Source organism: Strigops habroptila, chromosome 5 (assembly GCF_004027225.2).
Source record: "Strigops habroptila isolate Jane chromosome 5, bStrHab1.2.pri, whole genome shotgun sequence".
NCBI classification, from domain to species: Eukaryota; Metazoa; Chordata; class Aves; order Psittaciformes; family Psittacidae; genus Strigops; species Strigops habroptila.
In genome coordinates, this window is record NC_044281.2 from 16044646 (window position 1) to 16068287 (window position 23642).

General features: G+C 43.1%; 2 protein-coding genes across 3 annotated transcripts in view; one reads left to right on the top strand and one right to left on the bottom strand.

Annotated features, from left to right (window-relative positions):
- UBE2E3 (ubiquitin conjugating enzyme E2 E3) overlaps positions 1–13002 on the bottom strand; it is a 57655-nt gene extending 44653 nt beyond the window's left edge. Inside the window, exons 1-3 of one of the 2 annotated variants that reach the window (XM_030487037.1) lie at positions 12549–13002; positions 11146–11348; positions 8935–8985 (exon numbers count right to left, since the gene is read on the bottom strand). In XM_030487037.1, the coding sequence (XP_030342897.1) occupies positions 8935–8985; positions 11146–11339 (245 nt within the window). In that variant the 5' untranslated portion in view covers positions 11340–11348; positions 12549–13002. Of the gene's footprint in view, positions 1–8934; positions 8986–11145; positions 11349–12089; positions 12427–12548 lie in introns of those variants that run through there. The other variant, XM_030487038.1, reaches the window with a different exon arrangement.
- LOC116915267 (collagen alpha-1(III) chain-like) overlaps positions 11599–23642 on the top strand; it is a 232367-nt gene continuing 220323 nt past the window's right edge. The window contains exons 1-3 of the mRNA XM_032919942.1: positions 11599–11645; positions 12471–13536; positions 14544–14608. Of these exons, the coding sequence (XP_032775833.1) occupies positions 11599–11645; positions 12471–13536; positions 14544–14606 (1176 nt within the window). The 3' untranslated portion in view covers positions 14607–14608. The remainder of the gene's footprint in view (positions 11646–12470; positions 13537–14543; positions 14609–23642) is intronic.

Here is a 23642-nt window from a genome sequence, read left to right on the forward strand (position 1 = left end):
GCTTGATCAAACTGGTCCCGAAGAGGTCACTTAGTCCATCTCCTGCTTAAAGATAGAATCAACAGTATCTAAACTGCTCCTGCCAGTCATTTGTCTAAACTCTATTCTTAAAAACCTCTGGTGATGCAGATCCACAACCTCCTTATGCATACTGTCTTTATAGCTAGGTATGGCAATTTAAGTTGCTCCCCATAACCACCAGGCAAGACAAGCAACAATTGCCTTATTTGCTTTGCAGCAACTTTCTTTGTTCTATAACCAAAGATTACTCTTTCTTTCTTTCATTCCTTTAACCTGTATTTCTTTCCTCTATCCTGTATTCTTTCCTTCTAGCCCATGTCACTTTGCAGTGTTGTGCCTAAAACTGGATGAGGTACCCCAACTGGCCTTTACTAGTGCTGAACAGAATGGGATGGCTTTTCATACCATGTCTCCAACATTTCTTCTTTTCAATTTTTTTTTTTTTAAATGCACCCCCCTATTGTGACTGCTGTTCTATTTATTTCTCTTGCTGCGGCCTTATACTGTACATTCCTAGAAAGCACATGATCCTCAGAGCAGCTATACCTTTTCTGAAGAACTGCTTCTCATCCCCTCTGCTTTTTTTCCCATGAATTTGTACAGCTGATTATGCTACTAAAGTGCTGTGCCTTGCAGTTCTCATTATTAAATTACATGCTATTTTTAAGGTCATTTCCTATATTTGCCCATGTCACTTTGCATTCTAGTCCTGTCCTCCCATGTGCCTACAACCCCCTCCTCCCTGCTGTTACCTGCAAATGCAATATTTATATGCTCTAGTCCAGTGACCATGTCAATAATGAAAACATCAATTACTAATGACTGCAGGATGGTCCTCTACATACCCTCTATACAAATTCTTCCAACCTGAAAGTGACCCACTGGTAACTACAGATCGCTGTGATGTTTCATCAAGGCAATCTCTCCCCTCATTTAGTTTCTGAAAGTGATGCTTACAACAGTAGTTTCAATGCTGTCAACTAAATCTGTTCCTGAAAGATCTGGCCAGTCTGTTTTACAGTAAGTGCTATAAAATCAACAACTGCTCCAGCCACAGTTCTGAGCTAGATAACGGTATAGTGCACTTTCTGCACAGGGAGAATTAATCCAAATTAATGCAAGCAGGCTAGGACTTGTTTATCACTAGCAGTTACTGGCTCAAAGTAAGGCATCACTTTAAAGTTACAACGCCGTTCCTGGCTAACTTAGCGGTATGCATGATCCTGATCTAGATGGCAGCTGGATATCCTTGCTCCTGCCTACTTAGCTCTGAACTCAGAAAACATGCTCAAAGTATTTTTCATGATGTCTGTACTACCTGTTTTGAAATGTTGCACATCCATGCAAATCCTAGTTACACCAGATCCAGGAAATCTCCACACATCAGTTTTGTATGAAGTAGTTGACTCATTTTAAATAAAGGGTCTAATGTAGTTTAGCTGATTCTCTTACATTCGCACTTTGTTAATTTGAATTAAAATTAGGTGTCCCAAGTCTGTAAAAGTAAAGATCAAATCAAAGAAGAGTAACTGATACACACAGACAAATCAGTCTGACGGAGAAGAATTCAGTGTGTTAAGACCTTGACACACATACTGTTTATTGCTAACTAAATATGACAGGCTGGCAGTGGTAAGCAATGCAGAGTTTGAGTGTAAAAAGAAATATATATATATACACATGCCATATTTTAATCAGTTTTATCACAGAGCCTGAGGGGCCTTTGTGCAGTTATACAAATGCATATTTGAAAAGCAGATCTGTCCTTAAGTCTAAGGACACATGGCTTTGCAGTTTTTACAGTTTTTTGCACACCACCACTTAAAGAATTGTTTAAAAACGTGGTCCTGCTTGGGCTCTTCTATTGTTTCCAGGCAGATATAATGAGGGTCAGTTCTCCAACACCAGTAGCTGAGTGAAAAGTGTATGAACTCTTTCTACAACTCTACAGTAGATAGACAGCCACGATTTTTCTTTTTTTCCTTTTTGACAATAATGCTAAAGAGAACTGGTGTAAGATTTATACAACCTTTTGACTAACAGAGATATCTAAAAGCATGTCTGACAGCACTGTGAATACTGCTTACACAAGTACCTAACCTGCAAATCTGTAGGCATGAAAACTTACTCCTGTGAGTAGAGGTGGCGATTTGCGTTGCATAACCCTGTCTTAATTATGCCACTAAGATTACTTGCATGAGAAATCGCTGTGTGGGGGTTGGTTAAAAAAACTTGGTCTATAGCTTGCAAGAGGTTGATACTAGCACAGGTAAAACCACAAACAATAACTCCCCAAACTTGAGGCATTTTGAGTTAGTGGATCTGCCATCTAGTCTCAACTGAGAAGAAAGTAATTTAAATATTCTCCCAATTCAAAACATTCACGAGTTACACAATCTGCCACTGTTGCATTTAGTTTTTTTAACAAAAACATGTTAAACAACAGCGCACTCGGGCTCTACTTAACACTTCAGTGTTTTACTGAGATGCCTTTCTAAATTTGTTCATCCCTACTCCTTAAGCAGCACACTGACTAGTGGCAAATAAGGTAAAAGCCACTCTGCACACATAAAGATGGCACATTCAGGCTGTTACTACAAATGGACAGAAATACAGAAATACCAGACTTTGGATTGCTGAGCTAAATTACACCACTCCTTCCTACTCTGACCTAGACTATACTCTCCTGGTAGGAAAGAGGGAGGGAAGAAACAGAATGGAAGAAAATGCTTAGTAGAAATAATTCTAGACACATCAAGGTTATCACTAGCTAAACCTATCTTTACACCACTGCGAGCCACTGATTCAGCAACTAACAACAAAGGAATTGCTTTAGAAGGAAGCACGGGACGATGTTCGGAGCTGGACAATACTAAAAAGTAGTATTTCAATATTCCCGAGAGCTACTTCAAACGTGTTCTTACAGGAGTTGAGAACCCTCTTCATTATATTTTTGTAACTGCACACTTCTCTATAGGGAAGGAAGTGTGAGAAATAATCGTGTGGGTTTGTGTTCTCAGAACCATTCTGCAAGCTTCAGCTTTCTCCGTGGTGACAAAGTGCTGGGCAGACAACAAAAAATAATGCAACTATCAGAAGATAGATACACTATCCAGTGGAGATGGGGTGATGCTTTTTAGGTTTTGCTCATTCAGCTTTAGCAGAGGCACTTTTGCACATACTCCTAATACACTCTCTTACATACCTTAATCAACTCCTCCTTCTATAGGGAAATATTTATCATTCACAGTTGGTGTTTTCGCCGCGGAGGTGAAAACAAGAAAAACTGACATTTTTTTTTTTTTTTTTTTTCTCAGTGAGACTCAGTATTTAGCAATATGAAGAGGTTTGCTCAATAAGAAATTAACAGAATAAACACAAAACTGGGGGACTGCCATTGATCTGAAAAGTCAACAGCTTGACTGGGAAAAAAAATAGTACATGTGAAGACTTGGGCACATGTTTTTGCTACTGTACAGAGGCCTGGTATTCGACTGCATTCAGAATATTCTTCGTCCTACTGATTTCAAAAAAGCAACAGAACTAACGCCTGGCTTTGACAAAGGAGTGATGGAAACTTATTACATTTGAGAGACAAAGGAATGGATTGACTTATTCATATCCTGGTGTGCCTGACAAAATGCTTTGTGTGAACAATGCCTACTCTGAAGGGAGGGAGGAAAAAGCCAGCGGAGTTCGTTTGAATCACCTATTTAAACCGTTTCAGCAAACTTGGATGATTTTTTTATTATTATTATCCCCCCCCCCCCAGAGAACACTGTGGAGTAATCACATGAATCTGCTTCACTTACTGACTGGAGTAGTCACCTCTATGGCAGAACTGGAGCAAACCACAGCTGTGCAGTAACAGCTTCAACAGGCACAACTATTTGCAGAGTAAACATTTGCCTATAACCTTACTGTAGATAGAGTATGTTAACAAAAGGAATGATTCCACCAGCTTAGCTGTGGCACCTTCCTCGCTAACACAAGGCTGCATTAGCTCAAATCCAGTGCTACCTCTGCACGTGGAAGAGCCTGCACCACTAGCACAATTTTTCGTTGCTCCTCATTGTTTCAGACAGCCCAACTGAAAGAGCTTAAATTGCTGGTGTGAAGAACACCTTCACAATATTGCTTTAAATACATACTGCAGTGCTTCCCCACTGATGGGGTAATAACCACAGTGAGACAGTTACAAACATCTGGATTCATGGGTCCATAACTAAACCAGTAATAGCATTTGCCTGCCAGGGTTTTGCAGGCATTTTTCTTTGTGTCAAACTCCAGACTGTGGGGTTGGGTTGGCAACACTCTACAGCATAGAATTAGCCCAAGATGTGGCAGTAATGAAAGGGACAAATGCAGTCCTTAGGAAGCAGAAGAATCCTGTATTAAAACAAACCCCCTACATGTCTTGCTCCCATTGTACTCAGTACACATACTTCAGAGTGTTATTTTAAAATAAGTAATTTTAAAATGAACCACTCATAAATTATCAACCTACTTGCAAGCCTAGGAAATGCTACAAACAGCAAAACCATCAACTGCTTCCTTTTGTAGTACTGCTTAAGGAATCACATTAGTATATATTAGCATACAAGGCCTGAAAATAAACAGTAATCGAGATAGTAATCCCTATTAAGGAAAATCTTTTCAACAGAGCTATCAGGTCAGGCACTCACTAGCTAGAGGATGAGGCAGAGCAGGGAGCCTTTGGGATGACCCAAGCAGCTCTCCCTTGGTAAGAATTCCCATTTCCCAGCAGCTGTGAAGGAGGAAAGCTGTCTCTCTGACCACTGCTCTAAGGCACGTGTTTCATCTGGCCTTTCTTCTTTTTCTTCCTCCCCCCCCACCCCCCTTTTTTTTTAACCAGTTGCTTTCTGATGTCTGATCTTTAATTTAACAAAGAGAGGAGATTAAAGCAAACTGACAGAACAGACTATAAAGTGCTTAAATTCTCCCACTTTTATGGGAAAGATGCACTATCTTAACTCACCTCTTTTCAAACTGCATGAATCAAGCTCTGAGTGGATACACTGATTTTGGTGTTTGCTTTGATTTCCTACAAAGTTTATACCAAACTGGATTTGTTGTAAAATGGGTTGTAAACTGTAAACTAAGCTGGCATGGGTATTACTAAATTTACTTAATACTAGGTTGAACTTTAAAAACTTTCCCATGAAGATGAACAATGATTAATTTTGGAATGGAAATGAGGAGTGGTGAGGAAAAGAAGACTGGGAATACATATTTTTGCTATTGTGGATCAGCAGGGCAGCCAGGAACAGCTAAAGGAAGCTGCTATAAATCACTGTACCCCTGGGAACGGCCTCATTTGTGCCAGCCCTAAAAGCCAGGAAACACAAGGAGCATCGAAGCCGGCTGTGCCCTGCTCCACCTGAGCTGCAGCTTCCACGTTGGGCAGGTCAGAACAGCAGCCTCAGACATAACCTTAACTATGGAGCAGTGACCTCTGATCTGAACAGTTTTATGCCGTGAACTGAAAATAGTTATTCCAGATATGTCAAACCTATTTAAGAGCATCTCTGCAGCCCAGATTTACCACGCATTATGTGCAAGATCTTTGCAGCATTTTCCTGAGAATGTGTAACGGTGGGGTTTGGCACACTTCCATGCCTTGAAGTATGTATAAGCGCTTGGCCATGGTTTGAAACTGAGATGCCTAGGAGCAATAGGGCCAAGACCTTTTTAGCTTTGCTTTATGCTATTAAAAGCACAAAAGAAATTAAATACAGCACACTGCACCAAGCAGCACACTTTGAGTTAAGCCAGCAAAAGCAAGAAAAAACAGGATTAGATACCTGCGTCCTCAGTTTACCTATCTGTCCTAGTAGTACAGTGCATGTTGGACAGTAACTGACTCATTTCAAGCTCTTCTGTTGGACAGAAGAAAACGTGAGGCACAAGAAATATGTAACTTCCTTTCAACATCTTTAGTGGCTTAAGACCAAATCTAATTTTACTGTTTTCGATGTTCAATCTTGGAAATCACATCAAAATCACAAGAATTACTGTATGTTAAAGAGAAAAGCTACCAGAATAAAGATATTAAGTTTTATGCTTGGTACCCCCAAGATGCAGCTTGTATTCACTGCTCACGAACATGACAACATGATGCATGACAACATGATTTTTCTAACAGTTCATTGTCCAGTTAACAGAATCAGAAATCAATCTCCACTGCTGAGACTAGCAAGCAAAAACCTGCTTTTTAGACACTTTCACTGTGCCTGTCATTCTGCTACCCCAGTGCCTAAAACAGAACTTAATGTGCAGCCCAGGCCTGCTCAGCACACCCAGAAATGGGGCTTTCTTGAGGCTCTGGCATTTTTATAAGTCAAATGTTATAGCAATACATGCGACTGGGAAATTTCACTGCCGAAGAAATTTTTGCACCTCTTTTGCACGAGAACCACAGCGCAACCAGTCGGTGTCATTTTAAAATAGCTAAATCAGCCTCAGATCACTCCGATGGAGCAACTCCACATCCAGTTACATCAGCAGGTGAGAAGTGGCAGCAGTCATCAGTGTTTAACACGACATGAGAGAGTTCAACAGTATTCAGCATTTGTACTGTATCCTGTTAAAGTAACATTTAATGTTGTACATGTCTTACATGTGCCATTATCATATTTTAGAAATTGGTAATTTTTTATCACTTATGTAACTGAGTAATCGGAAGGACCATCAACCTCCAAGAGCATCAGTTGGCAGTTGTATTCTTGTGAAGCCTGCAACATGTGGACTGCAAATGATAAGGGTGTGCTCTAGAACTGAGGAGAAACAAGTCCGCAAGAAGAAATTTCTTTGCGAGAACTTATGACACAAGGGTTTTTATTGTTAAAGAACACATGAATGTGCCCAAGTTATACAGGCTTTTAAATATTTTTTACAAATTCTTTTTCTTTTACAAGAAATCTAAGACGTAGCATTCTGCTGCTTGTTGCACGATGAGCAATGAAGAGGTGTCATATGCCTGCTGTGTCAGTCTGTTCCCTAATCTGTGCTACTACACCCTGTAAGAAAGCGTGTTACAAGCTTCAACTGCTCTGCACATAACACACAGCTGCATTTACCTCCTGATACCAGAAAGGCTCCTTCTAACAAGTCAGTTCCAATGTAACAGTAATCCTTCAGGCACTGAAACTCTCTTTAAACTGTTCATCGTGAAAACCCAGAATTTCTGTTACAGAAGCCAATAGCTATTGCAAATACCTTTTATTTTGCAAAAAGTAAAAACGAACTCATCATACAGCTGCTATTGAGTAAAAGGGTTAAATTCCTCTTAAAAAATATTTATGGGAACAGTAGCACTGACTTCCTCATTGGCAAAAAAATAATCTTTTCCCCTACGCTCTGTAGGAGAGAAATGTGAATAATTTTAGGCACATTGGGGGGTTTTCATCATTCTCAACAGCATCTCTGGGCATCTGGTAGTACCAGCTCACAAGAAAAACTCTCTGCAATACTCTTGTGATAATATGAGAGGAACATGCTTTCCTAGAGAGCTAAATATCAGATGGCAACGGAGAGTTTGAGAGGGGCAGCTTCTCTTTCTAAAAACCAAGCTGCAACTTGTTGTACCCGAAACTGCTATAATTAACCTTTTTAGCAATTATAAGGCAAAGTGTTGGTGTTCTATTTCATTTAAATATTTTCCCTCCTACCGTGCCCCCTGTTTGAGGGCCCACGTATAAAGTGCATGACCAATACAGAACTAGATTCCAGTAATTTATTAAAAGTCATTAAAACAGCTATTTAAAAACCAAACACCTCCCACCCCCCAAGGAAAAAAAATAATCAACAAATAAACCCAACAGGCATTTGGCTCTATTGAAGAGGTAGAGCCCCTGACGCTGCATGCAAATACATCAGACAGCCACAGGCAATCTACAGCACAGACCTCAGGGTAAGACATCTTTACCACAAATTCAATAAAACAGCTCTGGTTAGTCCCTGCTTTCACGGGCTAGTCAGACACAAGAACAACTCACATCTTACTGAATCTGCAAAACCTGCAGCAAACTTTTCCAGCATTTTTCACACATGTACGAGGCTCACTGTTACACAGGAGCTATTAATCTGAAGATAGCTTGCAGTTGGAAATCCTACCGAGATGCATCAGATGAAAACAACAGCTTTACCGCAAATCCGAACATTGGATGCTCACAGCTAATGAGAACTTTTATGCATCCTTTAAACAAAAGTAAAATGTGCAAAAGATTTAAAGAAATTAGCTAGCTATGCTACCATTTAACTTTCCTATAGATCCCAGGCTCCGGTTACCGAGTCTTTACCTAAGACTAAATCACTCAATCTTCCAAGCTTACAATTTCATTTTCTACAACCTAACAGAAACATCTCCCAAGTTGAGAACTTCCTTAGAAACATTCTCTATCAAGAGACTACAACTTTCACCAACAGACACGTAAATTTAAAGGTAATACTTTAGTTTATCTAACTGCTAAGCAACACACTAAGAGAAAGCATATAAAAATCACATACGGTTCTTTACCTTTACTTCAGAATGAAGCGATAACTCTATAAACCTGGCACTCAAAAAGCCAGTTCAAACTACATGCAGACATTAAGTTGAAAGCTTCAGCATATTCTGAAGTTCATACAAATTAATGTTTCACAAAGGCAGTGACAAGCTACGAAAAACAAACTAAATACACTTTACTGTGTACATCAATCACTAACGATTACACCTCCAACACGCAGACAAAATAGAAAACTTCAGTATCAAAGGTTCCCTATGTTTGTTCCATCTGCTGCACACAATTTTTTGCCTAACAGTCACCGGCCGTGAACACCAAGTTTCCCATTTGTTTGCCTGAGCACATTAATCTCCTACCACCATCCACAATTTAAGAAGCTGTTACATACCTGCAGTTAGGAGGAGGATCAAGGGTTATTTCAGCTAGCTCCTTCTGGATTCTGTTGGTGAAATGAGAACAGACACAAAGCATTTGAGATAGTCTATAGAATAAATCAGGGAATTACACTGCCCTCTACCACCATGCAGTTAAATGCAAGATTGGCTTTGCCTTCAGTAATGCTAACATGGCTGCTTCCTCTTTGTTCTCAGAGGCATAACCCAAATCCCACAGCTGAGAAACTTTGCAGCTTTTTTCCTGCTCCACGCTGTGTGTAAACAGAACGCTTACAACTGAGTTGGGTAGGAATCTCCCACGAGTATCCAGAAAAGTAACTCTTTTTCTCATCCGAGCACTTTTTGCCAGAGAGATTTTCTTTTCAAGCTAATATGCAAATGAGGCGAGGGGGGGAGCTGCACAGGCAGATTTGACAATGACTTTAAACCAGCGCTACAGACCTGTGACTGCGGCTCAGGACGTGAACCACGCTGGCACCAGGCACACGCTTTTCACACTATTTTACCTACTACTCTGCAGTGTGTTTAAAACAGGGGATTTCCAGATCTGCCAGGCTGTCTCTGTTACTGGAATCATCTCTCTGGATCAACTTTGCTGCTCTCCACACCTTCTGCTGCCTTTCTTCCCCCAACCTTATACAGTAGCTGTATTTACATGCTTAAAAGTGAAATAATAACTTGAAATAATCTGTGCTTAGCTTTACTTTATTAAAACCACTCCCCAGCTGTTAATCCAGAAGAGGAATATGAAAAACTTTTTGTCAATTTGACAGCTTATTCAGGTACATGAGGTGTAATTTCAAAAGACACATGATAAATTAATTTTAAAAATATCAAGTAAGACTTCTCTTCAGCAAAGGAGCCATATGAGAAAGACCACGAATTCTACGTGAATAACAAGTGTTAAAATACAACCAACATAACTGCTTTGCATGCCCTTGCTCTACTACCAGTAAGTTCAGTCAGACTACCAAACTATTTGAGATGTACAGAATTAGACTTGCAATAATTCAGTGAAATAAAGGTAACAAGGGAAAACTCAGTCTGGAAATCCTGCATCTCAGGCCTTTCAAAAAAGATAAGTATTAACAAATTACAAAGCCTACATAGCAATTCTTTCTTTATTCTTTCTTTAGCCTATTTCAAAGGGTTTCTTTAACAATCCCCAAAGTCATCAAAGCCACCCAGTCATACTCTGTAGCAATTTTACACATTTCAAAAAGTATTAACTGAATATTAGTCCAATAAATAATTACTAAAGTGTTTCTAAAAGTTTGAACTACAGTCTTCACATGGAATAAGCAAAACTTAAGGCTACTATGGCCACTCTACAGCTTTTCTTGCTATCAGATGTTTGTGAATGTTCGTAAAGGAAAGCAACTCCAGGGAAAGGATGGCAAAGTTATCTTTCATCTCCAAAGACTACTGGAATCAAGAGATCTAAAGTTTGCCTACTTCACACAGCTGAACTTACAGAAAATTATCAGAATGTGTGTCTTGAGACCTGGACTGCCAGTAATCTTATATGCAAATAAAAATGCAACAGATATAACTAAACAAGGTTTCTGAAGATTTTGGTATTTAAAGGTAGAGGCTACCTGTAGAACGCCACAGTCTGAATCTGCAGATCCTAAGGGAGAAAACTTGCCTAAGTTTCTCCTGAAAGAACTGCAGAATGAACTTCAAGGCGTGTAAGGCTCGCCTGTGCACTGACATGAAAAGCCAGTCATGCAGCCCGCAGGAGCCACTGGGTTTTTGTGACTTCTTTAATTAAAGAGCATTGCTTGTCATCAGTCTACAGACCATAATAAAATACACCAGGAAGACTCCACCCAATACCAATCAATCAGGCATGGAAACCTAACTCTGAAAAAGATAGCCGAAGCTGACGCTCTCTCCCGCATTTTTGTCAGTACAAGACATACTCAGGTGCCCCCCCCCAGCCAGCCTGTAAGTTACCAAGTTCTCAAACAACTCCTCCAAAGACTTCTGACAAGTCTGTGTAATTTTACCACCCCAGTAAGACCAGGATTAATGAAGATACCACCTGGCAGGTTCCTGTACTACAGAAGTTGGTACTTTGCTCTCTTCCACGCAGCTTTACACGAAGAATCCCTCCACCTTGAGAAGTGCAATGCAAGTGCCATGTCTCAAAATACCGTGCAAAAAATCCTACAGATTGTTGGACAGAGCAGCCCCTTTACCTTTTAGCACTAGTAGATAGCTTAGCAGTAGTTTTGCTGGACAGTTTGGTGTTCTTCTTCTGCTGGGTGGCAGAGGGTTTTCGTTCTTCTTGCTCTTCGGGTTCAGGTGCTGGTGGATCCCTCTGATCGGCATCCGAACTACCGCTGCTGGTACTGGGACTTTCATCGTCTGATCTCTGCCTATCGCTAGACATCGTGGGGAGCTTTTTGGGGAAGGAGAAGCAAAGAGGCAAAGTTAATACAAAGGGCAGGACTCCTTGCCATTCCCCAAGTTCCAGAGAACACCTGAATCGGTGACAACTCCGTTTAACTGAGAAATTGAACAAAACATACTTCTTTGTCTCATCCCCGAGGGCTGCAGTTTGACAGCTACCAAGCAATATTTACACTTCCGAAAATACTGATATTTCCAATTTTTAAACCCACTCGCATTTTTTTCATACTTTAAACAATATGCCAATTGTCGACTTTGTTCTAAGGCATGAGACAGATTTAGCAGGGTACTTAGGCAATGAACATTAATAACTTATGACACATTGTAAATAACAGACCTCGCTGAAAATGTTTTTTAAAAAGTCACTAATACCCTGTAAATATTTACACTGGAGCAGAGCATTTTATTGGGTCCAAACGCCAGATCCCCCCCTCTCTCCCCCTCTCCCCGAGAAAATATATTGCCAGCAACACTTGGGTTGATTTCAGATGGAAATGTACACTTGCTCTGGGCATTTAAAGGGCTGGGCTGCGGAGGGGAGAGCACACACGACTCGGGGTTTTCGTTGCTGTTGTTGGGTTGGTTGGTTTTTTTAAAGAGAAAAACCCCAAGCTGCATTCAGAGCAACTCGGGCAGCAGCAGCCCCGGTTATTTACATGGCCAGCAGCGAGAACTGCATTTGGCCACCGCCGAGCTGCCGGAGGGGGAAGAAGCATAATTCAAACTGCACCTTCTGCACAGCTCTCCCCGCCGCCGCTCCCCGCGCAGCTCCACCAGGCAGACCGACATTTTTCCGCCGATCGGGGGGAGGGAAGGAGCGGGGGGGTGGAGGAGGGGGCTGCCCCGGCGGCCGGGGGGGGCCGAGGAGGAGCGCGGCGGGGAGCTGCGGCAAGGCTGGAGGCGGCCGCCCGCCCGCCCGGCCGCGCTTTGTGGGGAGAGCCCGGCGCGGCGCGGCGCGGCTGGGCTCGGCGCGGCGGGCGGCGGCGGCTCGCCCGGCCCCGCACCGCACCGTGCGTGTGCACCAAGTGAGGCGTGAACTCGGGCCGGCTCCGCGCCCCCGGCCGCCGCCAGGCAGCGAGCGCCGAAAACAAGAACAAAGCTCCTCTACCAGCCCCCCCGCCCCTCCCCGCCTCCCCCCACCGCGCTCGCCCAGCCGCCGCGGCAGCCGCCTCGCCCGCCTCTCCCTTACCTTCGCCGGCGTCCTGTCCCGCTGCTGGGTCGGAGAGGCGGGATGGCGGGGGGCCGGGCCGGGCCCGCGGCGCCCGAGGAGGGGGACGGAGGCGGCCGGGGGGCTATACGGCGGCGGCGGCGGCTCTGTGGCCGGGCAGTGTGGAACATTGAGAGCCGGAGCAGGGGGGGACGGGGGGAGGCGCGGTGCGGCCCCGCGACCGGCGGGTGGCGCTGGCGGGCCCCGCTCTGCGGCGCGGGCTCCCGCGGCGGGCCGGGGGGCCGGGGCGGGGGGCGGCGGGCGCGCGCCGGCGGGGGCGGGGGAGGGGGGGCGCCGGCCGCCTCCGGCCTCCTCCCGCCCCCGCCCGCCGCGGCGCCGCCGGCGGAGCTCCCGGCGCGGGGACGGAGCGGGGGGGGGGGGGAGCGAGGGGGAGGGGAGAGGGGGCGCTCGCGGTCGCCGGAGCGCGCGCAGGCGCTCTCCCGCCGCGGCACGGGGCGCGCGTGCTCCGGGCCGGGCAAGGACAAAGCGGCGGCGCGGGGGGGGGGGAGCCCTCGACGGCCGCTCGCACCGGCCCGTGCCCGCCCGCTCCCCACACCTCCACCCCCTCCCGCCGCAGCCGGTGGCCGGGCCTGGGTCCGCGTCCCGATGGGCTGCCGCTTCCAGCCCGCCGGCCCTGCGGGCACCGCCAGGCCAGTACCTGCCGCCGGCTGCACCCGCTGTGTGCCGCGTGGCCTCTGCAGCTCCCGCCTCGCACCTCGCCTCGTGCCTCGCGCCCCGCGCCCGTGTCGGAGTAGGGACAGGCGCGGGTCAGCGGCGCAGGAGTGGGAGCGGTGGTGGTTCTGCACCCGCCATTGTCGCCCTCTCGCATTCACCTCCAAAACATCTCCACTCCGGGCACGTCTTCACACGTGGGAGCTGGAGAAGCTGGGTGCCTGGCGCGGTGTCTCTGCGGGAGCCCAAGCCATGGAGCGGCAGCCCTGGGGGTCCCGCCAGCCGCGGCCTACGCAGGGTGAGGGGACCGGGCAGGAGAGCTGCCCCGCAGCCCCGCCACTCCTCATGGGGGTCAGGGTTAAAAACAGAACTAGTTGGTGTTCTCTGGGCAGCCAGTTCTGAGTGTTTTAAAGAGGAAAAGTGATAACAGCAGCTGCGGTAGGTGTCACAACTGTGTGGAAGGTGGTGTAGGGTGGAGATGTAGTTTATTTTCTGGCCCGTCATGAACGTGCTGTTGTGGTGTGTTCATGAACAGCTTTCCGCACTGTGCACCTCTAGTACGTCGTGTGGTAAAAGCAATGCACCAATTGAAATAACGTAAATACTCCAAACTTGGAGCTGGCAATAAAATCCACTTGTAAAAAAAGGTTTATTCTGTCTGCAAAAAGTGGATGAGGTCGTGAGTAACTGGCTTCAGCAGAGAAGGAATTAACAATTACTGTAAATATTTGTGCAATTTACATGGAATGTCAGGGTAATGTTGCTGTCCAGCACAAGGGCTTTCGCCTTGATGGTTTTTACCTAAAGGGCTTTCATTATCAGCAGTCTAATGACTTAAAACTACTCTGTTTTCTTAGCTTGTGCAGGATCAAGGGGTCAGAGTGTATATCATGCTCTAGAGAGAATAAACAACTGGTGTGTCAGGGAATACCCTTCTCTGGGCAGCTGAAGTTAGCTCAGTTGAAAAGTATGCTGGAGATTTGGCGAGAGAGTTGAATGACGTGACGTGGAGGAATACTGGAGGTTTGTTTGTTAAAGTAGGCTAGAGAGAATTCCCAGATCACCACTACAGGCAATTTGCCCCTGAGGTATGCTGTAGAAAATTCCTAGCATAAACAGTATCTGGCATGATGAGCAATCTGGGCATAATTAGTAAAAGGGAAGCATGGCAATAACAAAAATCTATCAGTCAGCACTGAGAACCTTTTTCATTCCCTCTCCTGCCCCATTCCATTGATGATGCTCAAGATGAGGCTTGCTGGAGCTTTGGAAGTTAGGATTAAGTGTTTAAATTTTTCATTTCAGGTGAAAATTAACACAGGCGTCCAAAACCGAAAAGTGTTCAAAGAGTGTGCATCTGCAGAATGAAAGTAAGTAGATTGGTCAAGGGTTGCACACCGCGTCAGCTGCGACATGTTGTGTGGCTTCTGTGGCTTTCAGGATATCCAGTGAAAATAAAGCAAGCCTATTTAACAGAGGCTAATTGAAAAGCCAGCCTAGATTTTATTTACTCCCAGCCTTTTGTACCTTATTAAAACAGATTTACTACAGAAACCTGTGGATATAACTGATGTTTATTTGAATTTGAATTTCATTTGACATCAGGTCTCAAAGGATGACACTTTCTTCTTACGAGGTTGTGTTTTCCTTGACTATGTTTGTTATGTTGTTAACCATAGAAAAAGTAATGCGGTGAGAGGTACGGTACAGTTGGAAGGAGAAATGCTGATTTTAATAGCCGTTGTTACAAAGCTGCATATCACTATCTCACTGGCTTTTCATATCCCTTGTGATTTCACATCGGTTAATTTTAACTGATGCACCCACCATGAATGCTTTACTTTTTCAGTTTACTGCATACTTGAACTATCAAAGTGCAGCTGGTATTGTGAAGTGCAGAGCCTTCCTAAGGACCTTCCAGACTTGTCCTGGGCACTCAGGAGTGGGTGAGGCCTGCATTTGTTCCCCAGTCAGGTGCCTTTGTTGTTTGGGGTTTTTTATAAGCCCTGCTCCCAAAGGTGGTTAATGTTTTTTTCAGAAGTGTCTTTTTGGGTACGTCTCCATCCGTGTTCTGTCAGAGCGCAGGTATGAAGTTACTGTCAGCATGCGGAGGTTTAACAGCTGCTTTGGGCTTCACAGACATACAGAAAATATTTTTCTAGGTTTAGGAATTCACAGTTCGGTCTCCTCCATCTGACATGAAATTCTGTGATAGCAAACAACTCGATGCCTGGCACCAGCACTTGGGTGAAAGGCGTTTTCCGCTTCTCACAAGAAAATTATGAGGGATGGAAAAAACACTGCTTGATCTCCTTGCCCCTACCATTTTAAGGGTGTACAGATGGTAAAATAAGGCCAGCATACATGTTTCATTATTAAGAGCAGCTCAACTGAAAATACTACTTAATGTTTACAGTCGTGTACTCCATCTTCTTTATCACAAAATCACTGTTTCCTGACAGTAAATATATCTCCCCCTAGCAATGTGTCTGTCTGTTGTATGTGTGTTCCCACACTGTGGGAACTGTGTTGTTAGAGCACCTGTTGGAACTGTGCTACAGTGCCACAGGTAGATGGGCCCAAACTGCAGAACCAGGAAATGAAGAGATTTATTTTGTTTTAAAGTAGATGGGGTAAAATTCAGATTGTGTTTTTCTTAGCAACTAGTGCCATAGTAGCAACTAGTGTTCCTTATAAGGTGGATTCAGTACAAATATCCAGCATGCCTTTTTCCAGGATAATTAACAACTTTAACAGAGTGAGCTGGGAAAGTAGATTAGAAAAAAGCCTTGGGCCCGGAAGAGGTATAGTGGCTTACAGAAGCAGGTGCAGGAAGCCTGCTACAGGGCCAGTACTTGCAGCTCATCCTGTTGTGCCTTAAAATCACTGCCATAAATAGGATTATTTTTACATTGTGATGCTATAGGTTCATTTGGGTTTATGAATGGAAAATAATCCCTAAAGAACAATGTTCCTACTATGTTTCAATTAGTTGGTGTCCTCAAGAATTCACAAGAAAAGCAGAAGTAATTTTTTTCTCCTCAAACTGAGAAGTAAAGTAAGGGTGGGAATGGGCAGGAATCAGCCATTCGGAAACCACCTCCCGGTCCCTTTGTCAGCTGGTGTTTAGCCCATCTGTTGGTTTTGTATGGCTACCTTACAAATCCTGGCACGGGAATATGATGGAGGAAGGAGGACAGGGTGGGGGTGGGGGCAGAGATGGAGGCAAGAGCCAGAACACTGCTGTGCTTCAGTTGTGCTTGTTGAAGGAATGACTTTTTGGAGGCTGTTGTCGCTCAGCAATAGACTTGAGACTGCTCTAATGCAGACTGTCATGAGGCCTGGGAATCAGGATGCTTAGAGGAGCTTTCAGGATATCTTTACTTTCTCTGAATCCAGGAGGAGTTTACCAGCTGTATTTTAACACAAGAGTTAGCTAGTTAGCCAGGGTTCCTTATAGTAGTGAATACTGCTGTATCTGAATCCATAAAGATAGACTTAAAGCACTGCAGATGTTAATTAGTTATCATTGTAATTCTGTGAAATAGATAGGAAGTTCTGCTGTATGGTATACATTGTATTTTACAGTTGTTTTTTATACACTAAAAGGCTAAATGGTCAGTTGGGTACTAGTTTTTAATGGACAGATTTGCATTAAGCACTTAAAAACCATAACAGGTAAAAGTGTGGTTTTGAAGCACAAAGTCATGTGCAAATGGTCTTATTTCAGTGTTCCCATGGAGTCCTTGTATTCTGTTGTGTAAATTCTTTCCTTGTACGTGGATTATTGATGCAAGAAAAAAAAGCACAATGGCCCCTTTGGTGTTCCTGTAGTCATTCATAAGAATCCAGTGTCTGTGCATGTCAAATGAGTATCAGTGCTTTAAAAAAATCTATACTTTTTTGTTTAAAGCAGCATTTATTAGTCTGTTTTTAACCTCTATAATTTTAATTTTACTTGGAAAGCTACAGGAAAAGTGAGAAAAATTAAATAGGGAAAATTGATGTGGGTTTGGTCTGTCTACTGGACAGTAGTAATTTGTACTTCATAAGGGTATTTCCCTCTATAAATAAGCATTATTTCAGTGAGTATTCATCTGCAAACGATGTCATGAAAAGAATTTTTTCCCTTGAAATTTTAATTGAAATTTTAATTGAAAAAAATATCCTTGATGTGTATATATATGGGTAGTTTCAGCTTGCTTTGACAGACTTAATTTTTAACACAGTATGATGAGTGTTTGACTATAGTAGTAAATGCAGATACTGGCAGACTTTTACCCCTAGCAAAGTGTGAGAACAATAGGTCTATAAGCAGCTTCGTAAACTCCATAAAATGACTTTGTGGTGTATATTCGACAGTATAATGTGTAAATCATAAGTTAGGGAGAACTTGTCTGTACAGATACAACCCTGACAGACCAGCATTCTCAGAAAATTTTCAGTGTGAGAATCTGATCCTTTTCTGCACATGCGGCATAGTAAAATAGTGCTGTCGTTCTCAAGTGTGATATTCTGCTGTGAAATTGGTAGCTGTTGTAGTGAATAATGTTGAAGGCCTAGTAAACTTCTCATTTCCTGTTACAATTAGAGATATTCCACCCCTAAACCATCTCAGGTTGAATTATCTATAAGTATATACACAAGCATGTATCTTAGTGCTGTCTGCAGACTGCTGAAATTGGAACCCTTTGGCTCCATAACACCAAAGTTTGAGTGAAAGCAGAAAGTTGATAGGCTGCTGGTAATAGAGCTAATATCCTCATTCATGCCAGCCGGAAGGCGGCAAGGTAATTATGAAGTCAAACTCCCTTGACTGAGTTGAGGTCAGAAAGAAACATGCACATGGGGCAGGCATTATTCAGAAGCTGACTGATGTTTTTTCACAAAAAAAAAAAAGAATTAAATTTACATCACTAAATGAGTCATTCCTGAGGGTGTTATTAAAAACACAAAAAAGATCCTGGACAGCTCCTCCCTGCTTCAGCCTGGCTGACCTATTTCCCTGGAGTTAGCTGGGTAAGAGATTTGCTTCACCTTTACAGCTGGTGACAGTTGGCACAAACAGCTCTGTGTGGTTTATCAGCAGTTTGACACGTGGGCCCCCAACAGGCTCTTCAGATTCTGGTATCTGAGGTCCCATCAAAGAGGAAGGAACCGATCAGCATTTAAAGAAAATTTTACAAATCCCTGAGAGCAGTCACACCCTGCAGTGGTGAGTCACGGTGCTTTACATTTGCCTGCCTGGAAAGCCTGGGACACTTCTGAATGCACCCTAATTATAGGGTAAGGCCCATACATATTTCCCATTATCATGTCTGCGCTGGATAAAAGGCCAGCTTGGCTGATTGCCTGTTCTACAATAAAGAAGCAATACCTTTTTTAGCGTATAGAGATCAGGATTACCAAAGATTCCTGTGGAGTAGCTTTGTGGCATCTTGCTTTTTGCCTAGGAATGTCACTGTCTGCATTTATCCACTCCCTTCTGTCTGTAGGAGCCCTAACCTCCCACAAAGGGACTGGAAAGGCAAGTCAGGGCCTAATCATGAAAAATCACCGCTGCAAATAACTGGGCAGGGCTGATCTTCCACAGCCTGGCCTCCTGAGCTTGCTGGGCAGTCTGTGCAATAGGACTAGGTGTTGCAAGTCTCCCAGCAGTCTCCCTTATGCCCTGGTCAGTGGGAGTTGTTCCCAATAGCAGTCATAGCAGCAGTGAATGTGTGTCAGGACTGGATCTGCACGGTGGTGGTGAGGGGTGAGAGGGGAGGACATTGCTGGCTGAAGAGCATTCACGTATTTGCTCTGTTGCCTCCCTGCTGGAGTAGTGGTGAGCTTGGGTGGTGGTGGTTTAAATAATTGCAGCTAAAGCCATCCGAGATGGAAAGTCAGGCCCTGGAGATAAACTACAAAAACTCAAGGGCACAAATGGGTTGAATCCTGCAGGGCAGGTGAAGGGTTGATGTTTATCATTGAGCGTGTTGAAAGGTTTCTCAGAAGTATTTGAGAGGTGAAGTGGTGCAGACTTAGAAATGAGCTGCTTTTAGTGTTACAGTTGTTTTTATCACCTCCATCTGTGTGATGTCAAGATGTGATTATCTTCAAGTATCTCTTTTAGTATTGCCAGTCAGAAATCTTTCCTCAGGAAAGAAGTTATGATTAGCAGGTGTGAGACCAGTCTGATTTTAGTCTTGTCCTATAGTTTCAACAGTAAACTCTTCTTTCAGCTTATGATTCTTTTTATAACAAGTATTTCCATTTTACACTTTTGAGCAACATCCTTCTTCCAAGTGAGAACTGAACCAGGCTCCCTCTGGAGTTCCTCATTACTGCTAGGCTGGCAGGGTAGCAGCTGATGGATGAGCGTCCTTCCTGGCCAGCCGCGTGTGCTGTCTCTTCTGCACTCCCAGCAGATCAAGGATGTTCTCCGCGCCCCTGCAGAGCACAGCTGCACTGCCGAGTGCAGTTATTTCTCAAGTTGCTTTTGTCTTAAATACCCATTATGTCACTTCCCTACCTTTATTCACATGTATGTCAACAGACTGACTGTTGTGTGTTTTCCAGTGCAGTAATCCCGGCTGCTACTGGAATCCTCCTTCACAATGCAGTGCGTGCTTCTACTTACAATGTTTAATAAATATGTAAATCAGCCTACTCTGTCTCTTCAGGTAGAAGGGATGTATGACTGCACTTGCATATCACTGTGTATGCTATTGATGAGGATGGCACTGTGTGGAGGGGCAGGGGCAGGAGCTTGAGGTGGAAGTTTGCAGTATAACTAGCACAATGAAAGTGTCAATTAAAGCCTAAGTTTAAGGAGTTTTAGTGTTTCCAACCAGAGCTAAGCTGAAATGGTGCTCCTGTCTCTGCACAACGCTGGTGAGGAAGACCAGGAAATGCAAGCTCAATTCGTGCCAGCTCTGCTTGGATCGGTCTAACTATAGCCTTGCCTATTCATACTTGAATTTCTGAGTTGCCTTTTACTACCACTTTGCTATGTTCTCACGAATATTTAATGCGAATATTAACATACTATGTTTTTTAGAGTGCTTTTTGGTTAAATAAAAATAGAGAAGACTCTGCTATGCCAGAACAAATAAGAACATGGTGCTAACTTCAAAACAGCAGAAAAAATACGCCAGTGAAGCTGCTTCCACTCATCTAACATCAAAAGATTACTTTACTTTGTACTGTATCCATGATCTTGAAAGCCATGAAAAAATCTCTCAGGAGTATTCTTATTCCTAAGTTACCTTACATTGTTTTAATTAATTAGCTAAATGGAGGTCATCATTGCTGAGGTCTGCTTATTTTTGTCCCTGTTTCAGCTATGCCTGAGAATGAACTTTGCTGTCAGGCTGATCATGATTTTAAATAGTAATGCTAGTAGACTGTATTAATCTTACTAGTGGAAATGTTAAGACAGGGAATGTTTTGGTTGATGGAATCAAATCTATCTAATTTAGTGTTGAACTGGGACACAGGCATTTAAAGTTAAATGTTTGAATGCCAGCACATAAACATGTGGCCAGATTGTTTAAAAAAGAAACTAGTAATGCCCATCAGTATTTTGCATATGATACCTTTGAATATCTGGTATAAATACCTGACATGTTGGTGTGGTACTTTCCTGTCTCAGCATCAAAACAAGGATAAAGGAGATGTAGGACCACAATGCTTTGTTAGTCGAAATTGGTTAAAGCATATCTATTTAATGATGGACATTTTGCAGTGTGCATTTTAAGTCTCCAGAGTACATTTTTCCTATTTAATTATCTCTCTCAAACTTAACTTTGAAATAGTATGGTGCTGATTTAATTCTGGCAGAAACTCCTGTTTGATACATCTTTCAGTAAAGAAATACAGTGACATTAAGATGAATTTTATCAAATTAATAGCTATTAGTCTTTGGTGACAGGGAGAAGTGACTCAGAATGTGTGAAATCCTGAAGCAAACAAAATATTTTTTAATGATACAATATTTTTTGCTGGTTTCTTGTACCAGGTTATAAGCTCTGGTTCTGCTCCCAGAAAAAAAAAAGGGGGGGGGGGGAAATGAGAAACTACTGGGAGAAAGCACCTATCTACCACTCGACAGTATTCAGATGTATAGATCTCCATTAGCATTGACCTTTACTTCACATTGATGCAAAAAAACACTACAGAGGTGAATAAATACACCATTCTCTTGAAGAATTATAGGTGAATTGATTATGTCTGTTTCTTTTTGTACCTTACTAGCAGAAAACTTATGCTGTTGAATGCAAGATTCAGAACTGTTGAATTTAAGCCTCAAAGCTCATCTACAGCTGCACCCTGACCTTCATTAACAACACCAGATCAGATCAAATAGCCAAAGTCAATCCACTGGGCTGTTCAAAACAGCAAGGAGAAAAGGTATGCTATACTATTCAACCACAAATGGTAGTAGTATCATTTGAATATATCTACCTCCAAGCCAGCTTTCAGATCTCCCCACAAGAGAGGATTCCCAAAATCGGTGCTCATAGGTTTTATATGGTGGTGAAGCTCATTTCCTAAGGCACTTCGGTATCCACACAGACTGTACTCAGACACTCCCAAACTGTCTATCCAATCAGTCACATGATTGTCATTCAGGTAACCACCTTGGCATATGTTGGTCACAAACTCAATTACAAACATAGGTGTGGCCTGAAAAATAAAATTGCTTACCTACCCTGGTGCGTCTGCCCTCAAACTGAAAATGTCTCACCTCAGGTACTTTAAAGCATCCATTAAAGAAAAAATCTGGTGGGGTTTCTTTTTTTTTTTTTTCTGAGAATGTGGGGCTTCCTGTAGGTGAACACTAATTGTCAAAATATTTCACTTTTCTTACAGTTTCTTCCTCCATTTTCTTAACAGTGTTGTCAGATATATCAGGAATAAAGCAAATCCAGTTTGTAACATAGTTTGTAGGTCATGTGATACTTTCAGACAAACTGGCAGAAAAACTCTGTCACTGAGGTTTCCTCAGTCTGAAATTTGGCTCTCTGTAGTATCTTGAGGCTGTGAATTAATTTACTCACACTGGGCTGAATGCAGTGAACAGTGGACAGACTGTACTGTAAAGAGATGTGAGCATACTTACTGGAACAGGTCAACCTTCTTTGGCAGGCAGTAATCATGTAGCAGGCACAGGACTTAATATCCTGCAAAGACATTGGCAGGTTTCTGGGAAAAGGCACTCCCTAGAAATGTGCAATGTGCCTATTTGTGATTTTAGGTAATGCCTGACCACCTTTGCTGCAGGATGCTTCAGCACCTGACAAAGGAGCTACAAGAGTGTCAAGATCATATCTGAAGAAGCAGACCTGTATTTTGTTCAGCACTGTGCTTATTAGACCACTTTTCCTGACATTTCCGCATACAACAGAACTTCCAACTAACAAATAAATAGTCTTTTTCCGGCAAGCACTGGAAAGGGGAGATTTCTATCTTCAGGTGTACCTGTTCACTAATAGTTACCCTGCTGCCTGGAATCTGCAAGGCTTGCTTCTCTCTGCAGGCTAGCCCTCCACAGAATTTGGGTCAGTTTCAGAATATCATTATTAAATTTAAAAGCTTTGTTTTCCAAGTCACCAGCTAGAGCAGCTTATTTTCAGACAATGTTCTCTCCTGCCCTCTACTTTAGGAACAGAATTTCTCCTGACCTCAAGGGTAAGTCTCATGATAGTAGAAGACATAGAAGACTTTCAAACCCCTTGCTGAAACTGGTAAGAATGATCGCAACTTTCACAGCCTTCAGGGTAAAGTATTTTAGACCTGCTATCTCCACCATATACACAGCTTAAAGCAGCAATGAAGAAAAGAGGAAAGCAGAAAAGGTCAGAATGGAGATTGAGAAGAGGAAATAAGTTAGATAAACCCTGTCTGGGGAAAGGAAACAGCGAATTTAGACTTGTGGCCTGTTGTAATATTGCTTATTAATTCTTGAGAGAAGATCATATAACGGTGGGAAAGGGCAGCAGAGATTGACAGAGAGATAGATAGCATTGCTACGCTCTGACCCCAGCAGTCACAGAACTGTTCTGTGTCTGAGTTTCCTCATCTGTAAAATGAGAATTGTTCTTACTTGTATTTCAGAGTCATCAGAAGCATTAATCGGTGCTTATTGTTAAGGCTTGTTGTTTCCGCCAACTGGAAATACGGAATAACCTGTGCCTTCTGGGCTGTCTTTTCCATCTCTCTGTATTCTCACCAAATTAATTTAAAAAACAGGTACTGTCAGTTCAGAGTTTCTTGGAAAAGAATCAACTTTAGAAATGAGAAAGAAGAGTTGTTGGGAAACACATGTCTAATTTTAAAGCAGAGGTGCGCTGCTGATGCACTCTCCTGTCTGCTGTGGTGCTTGCCACCCTGCTCTCTATTCCCACCAAGCACAGCCAA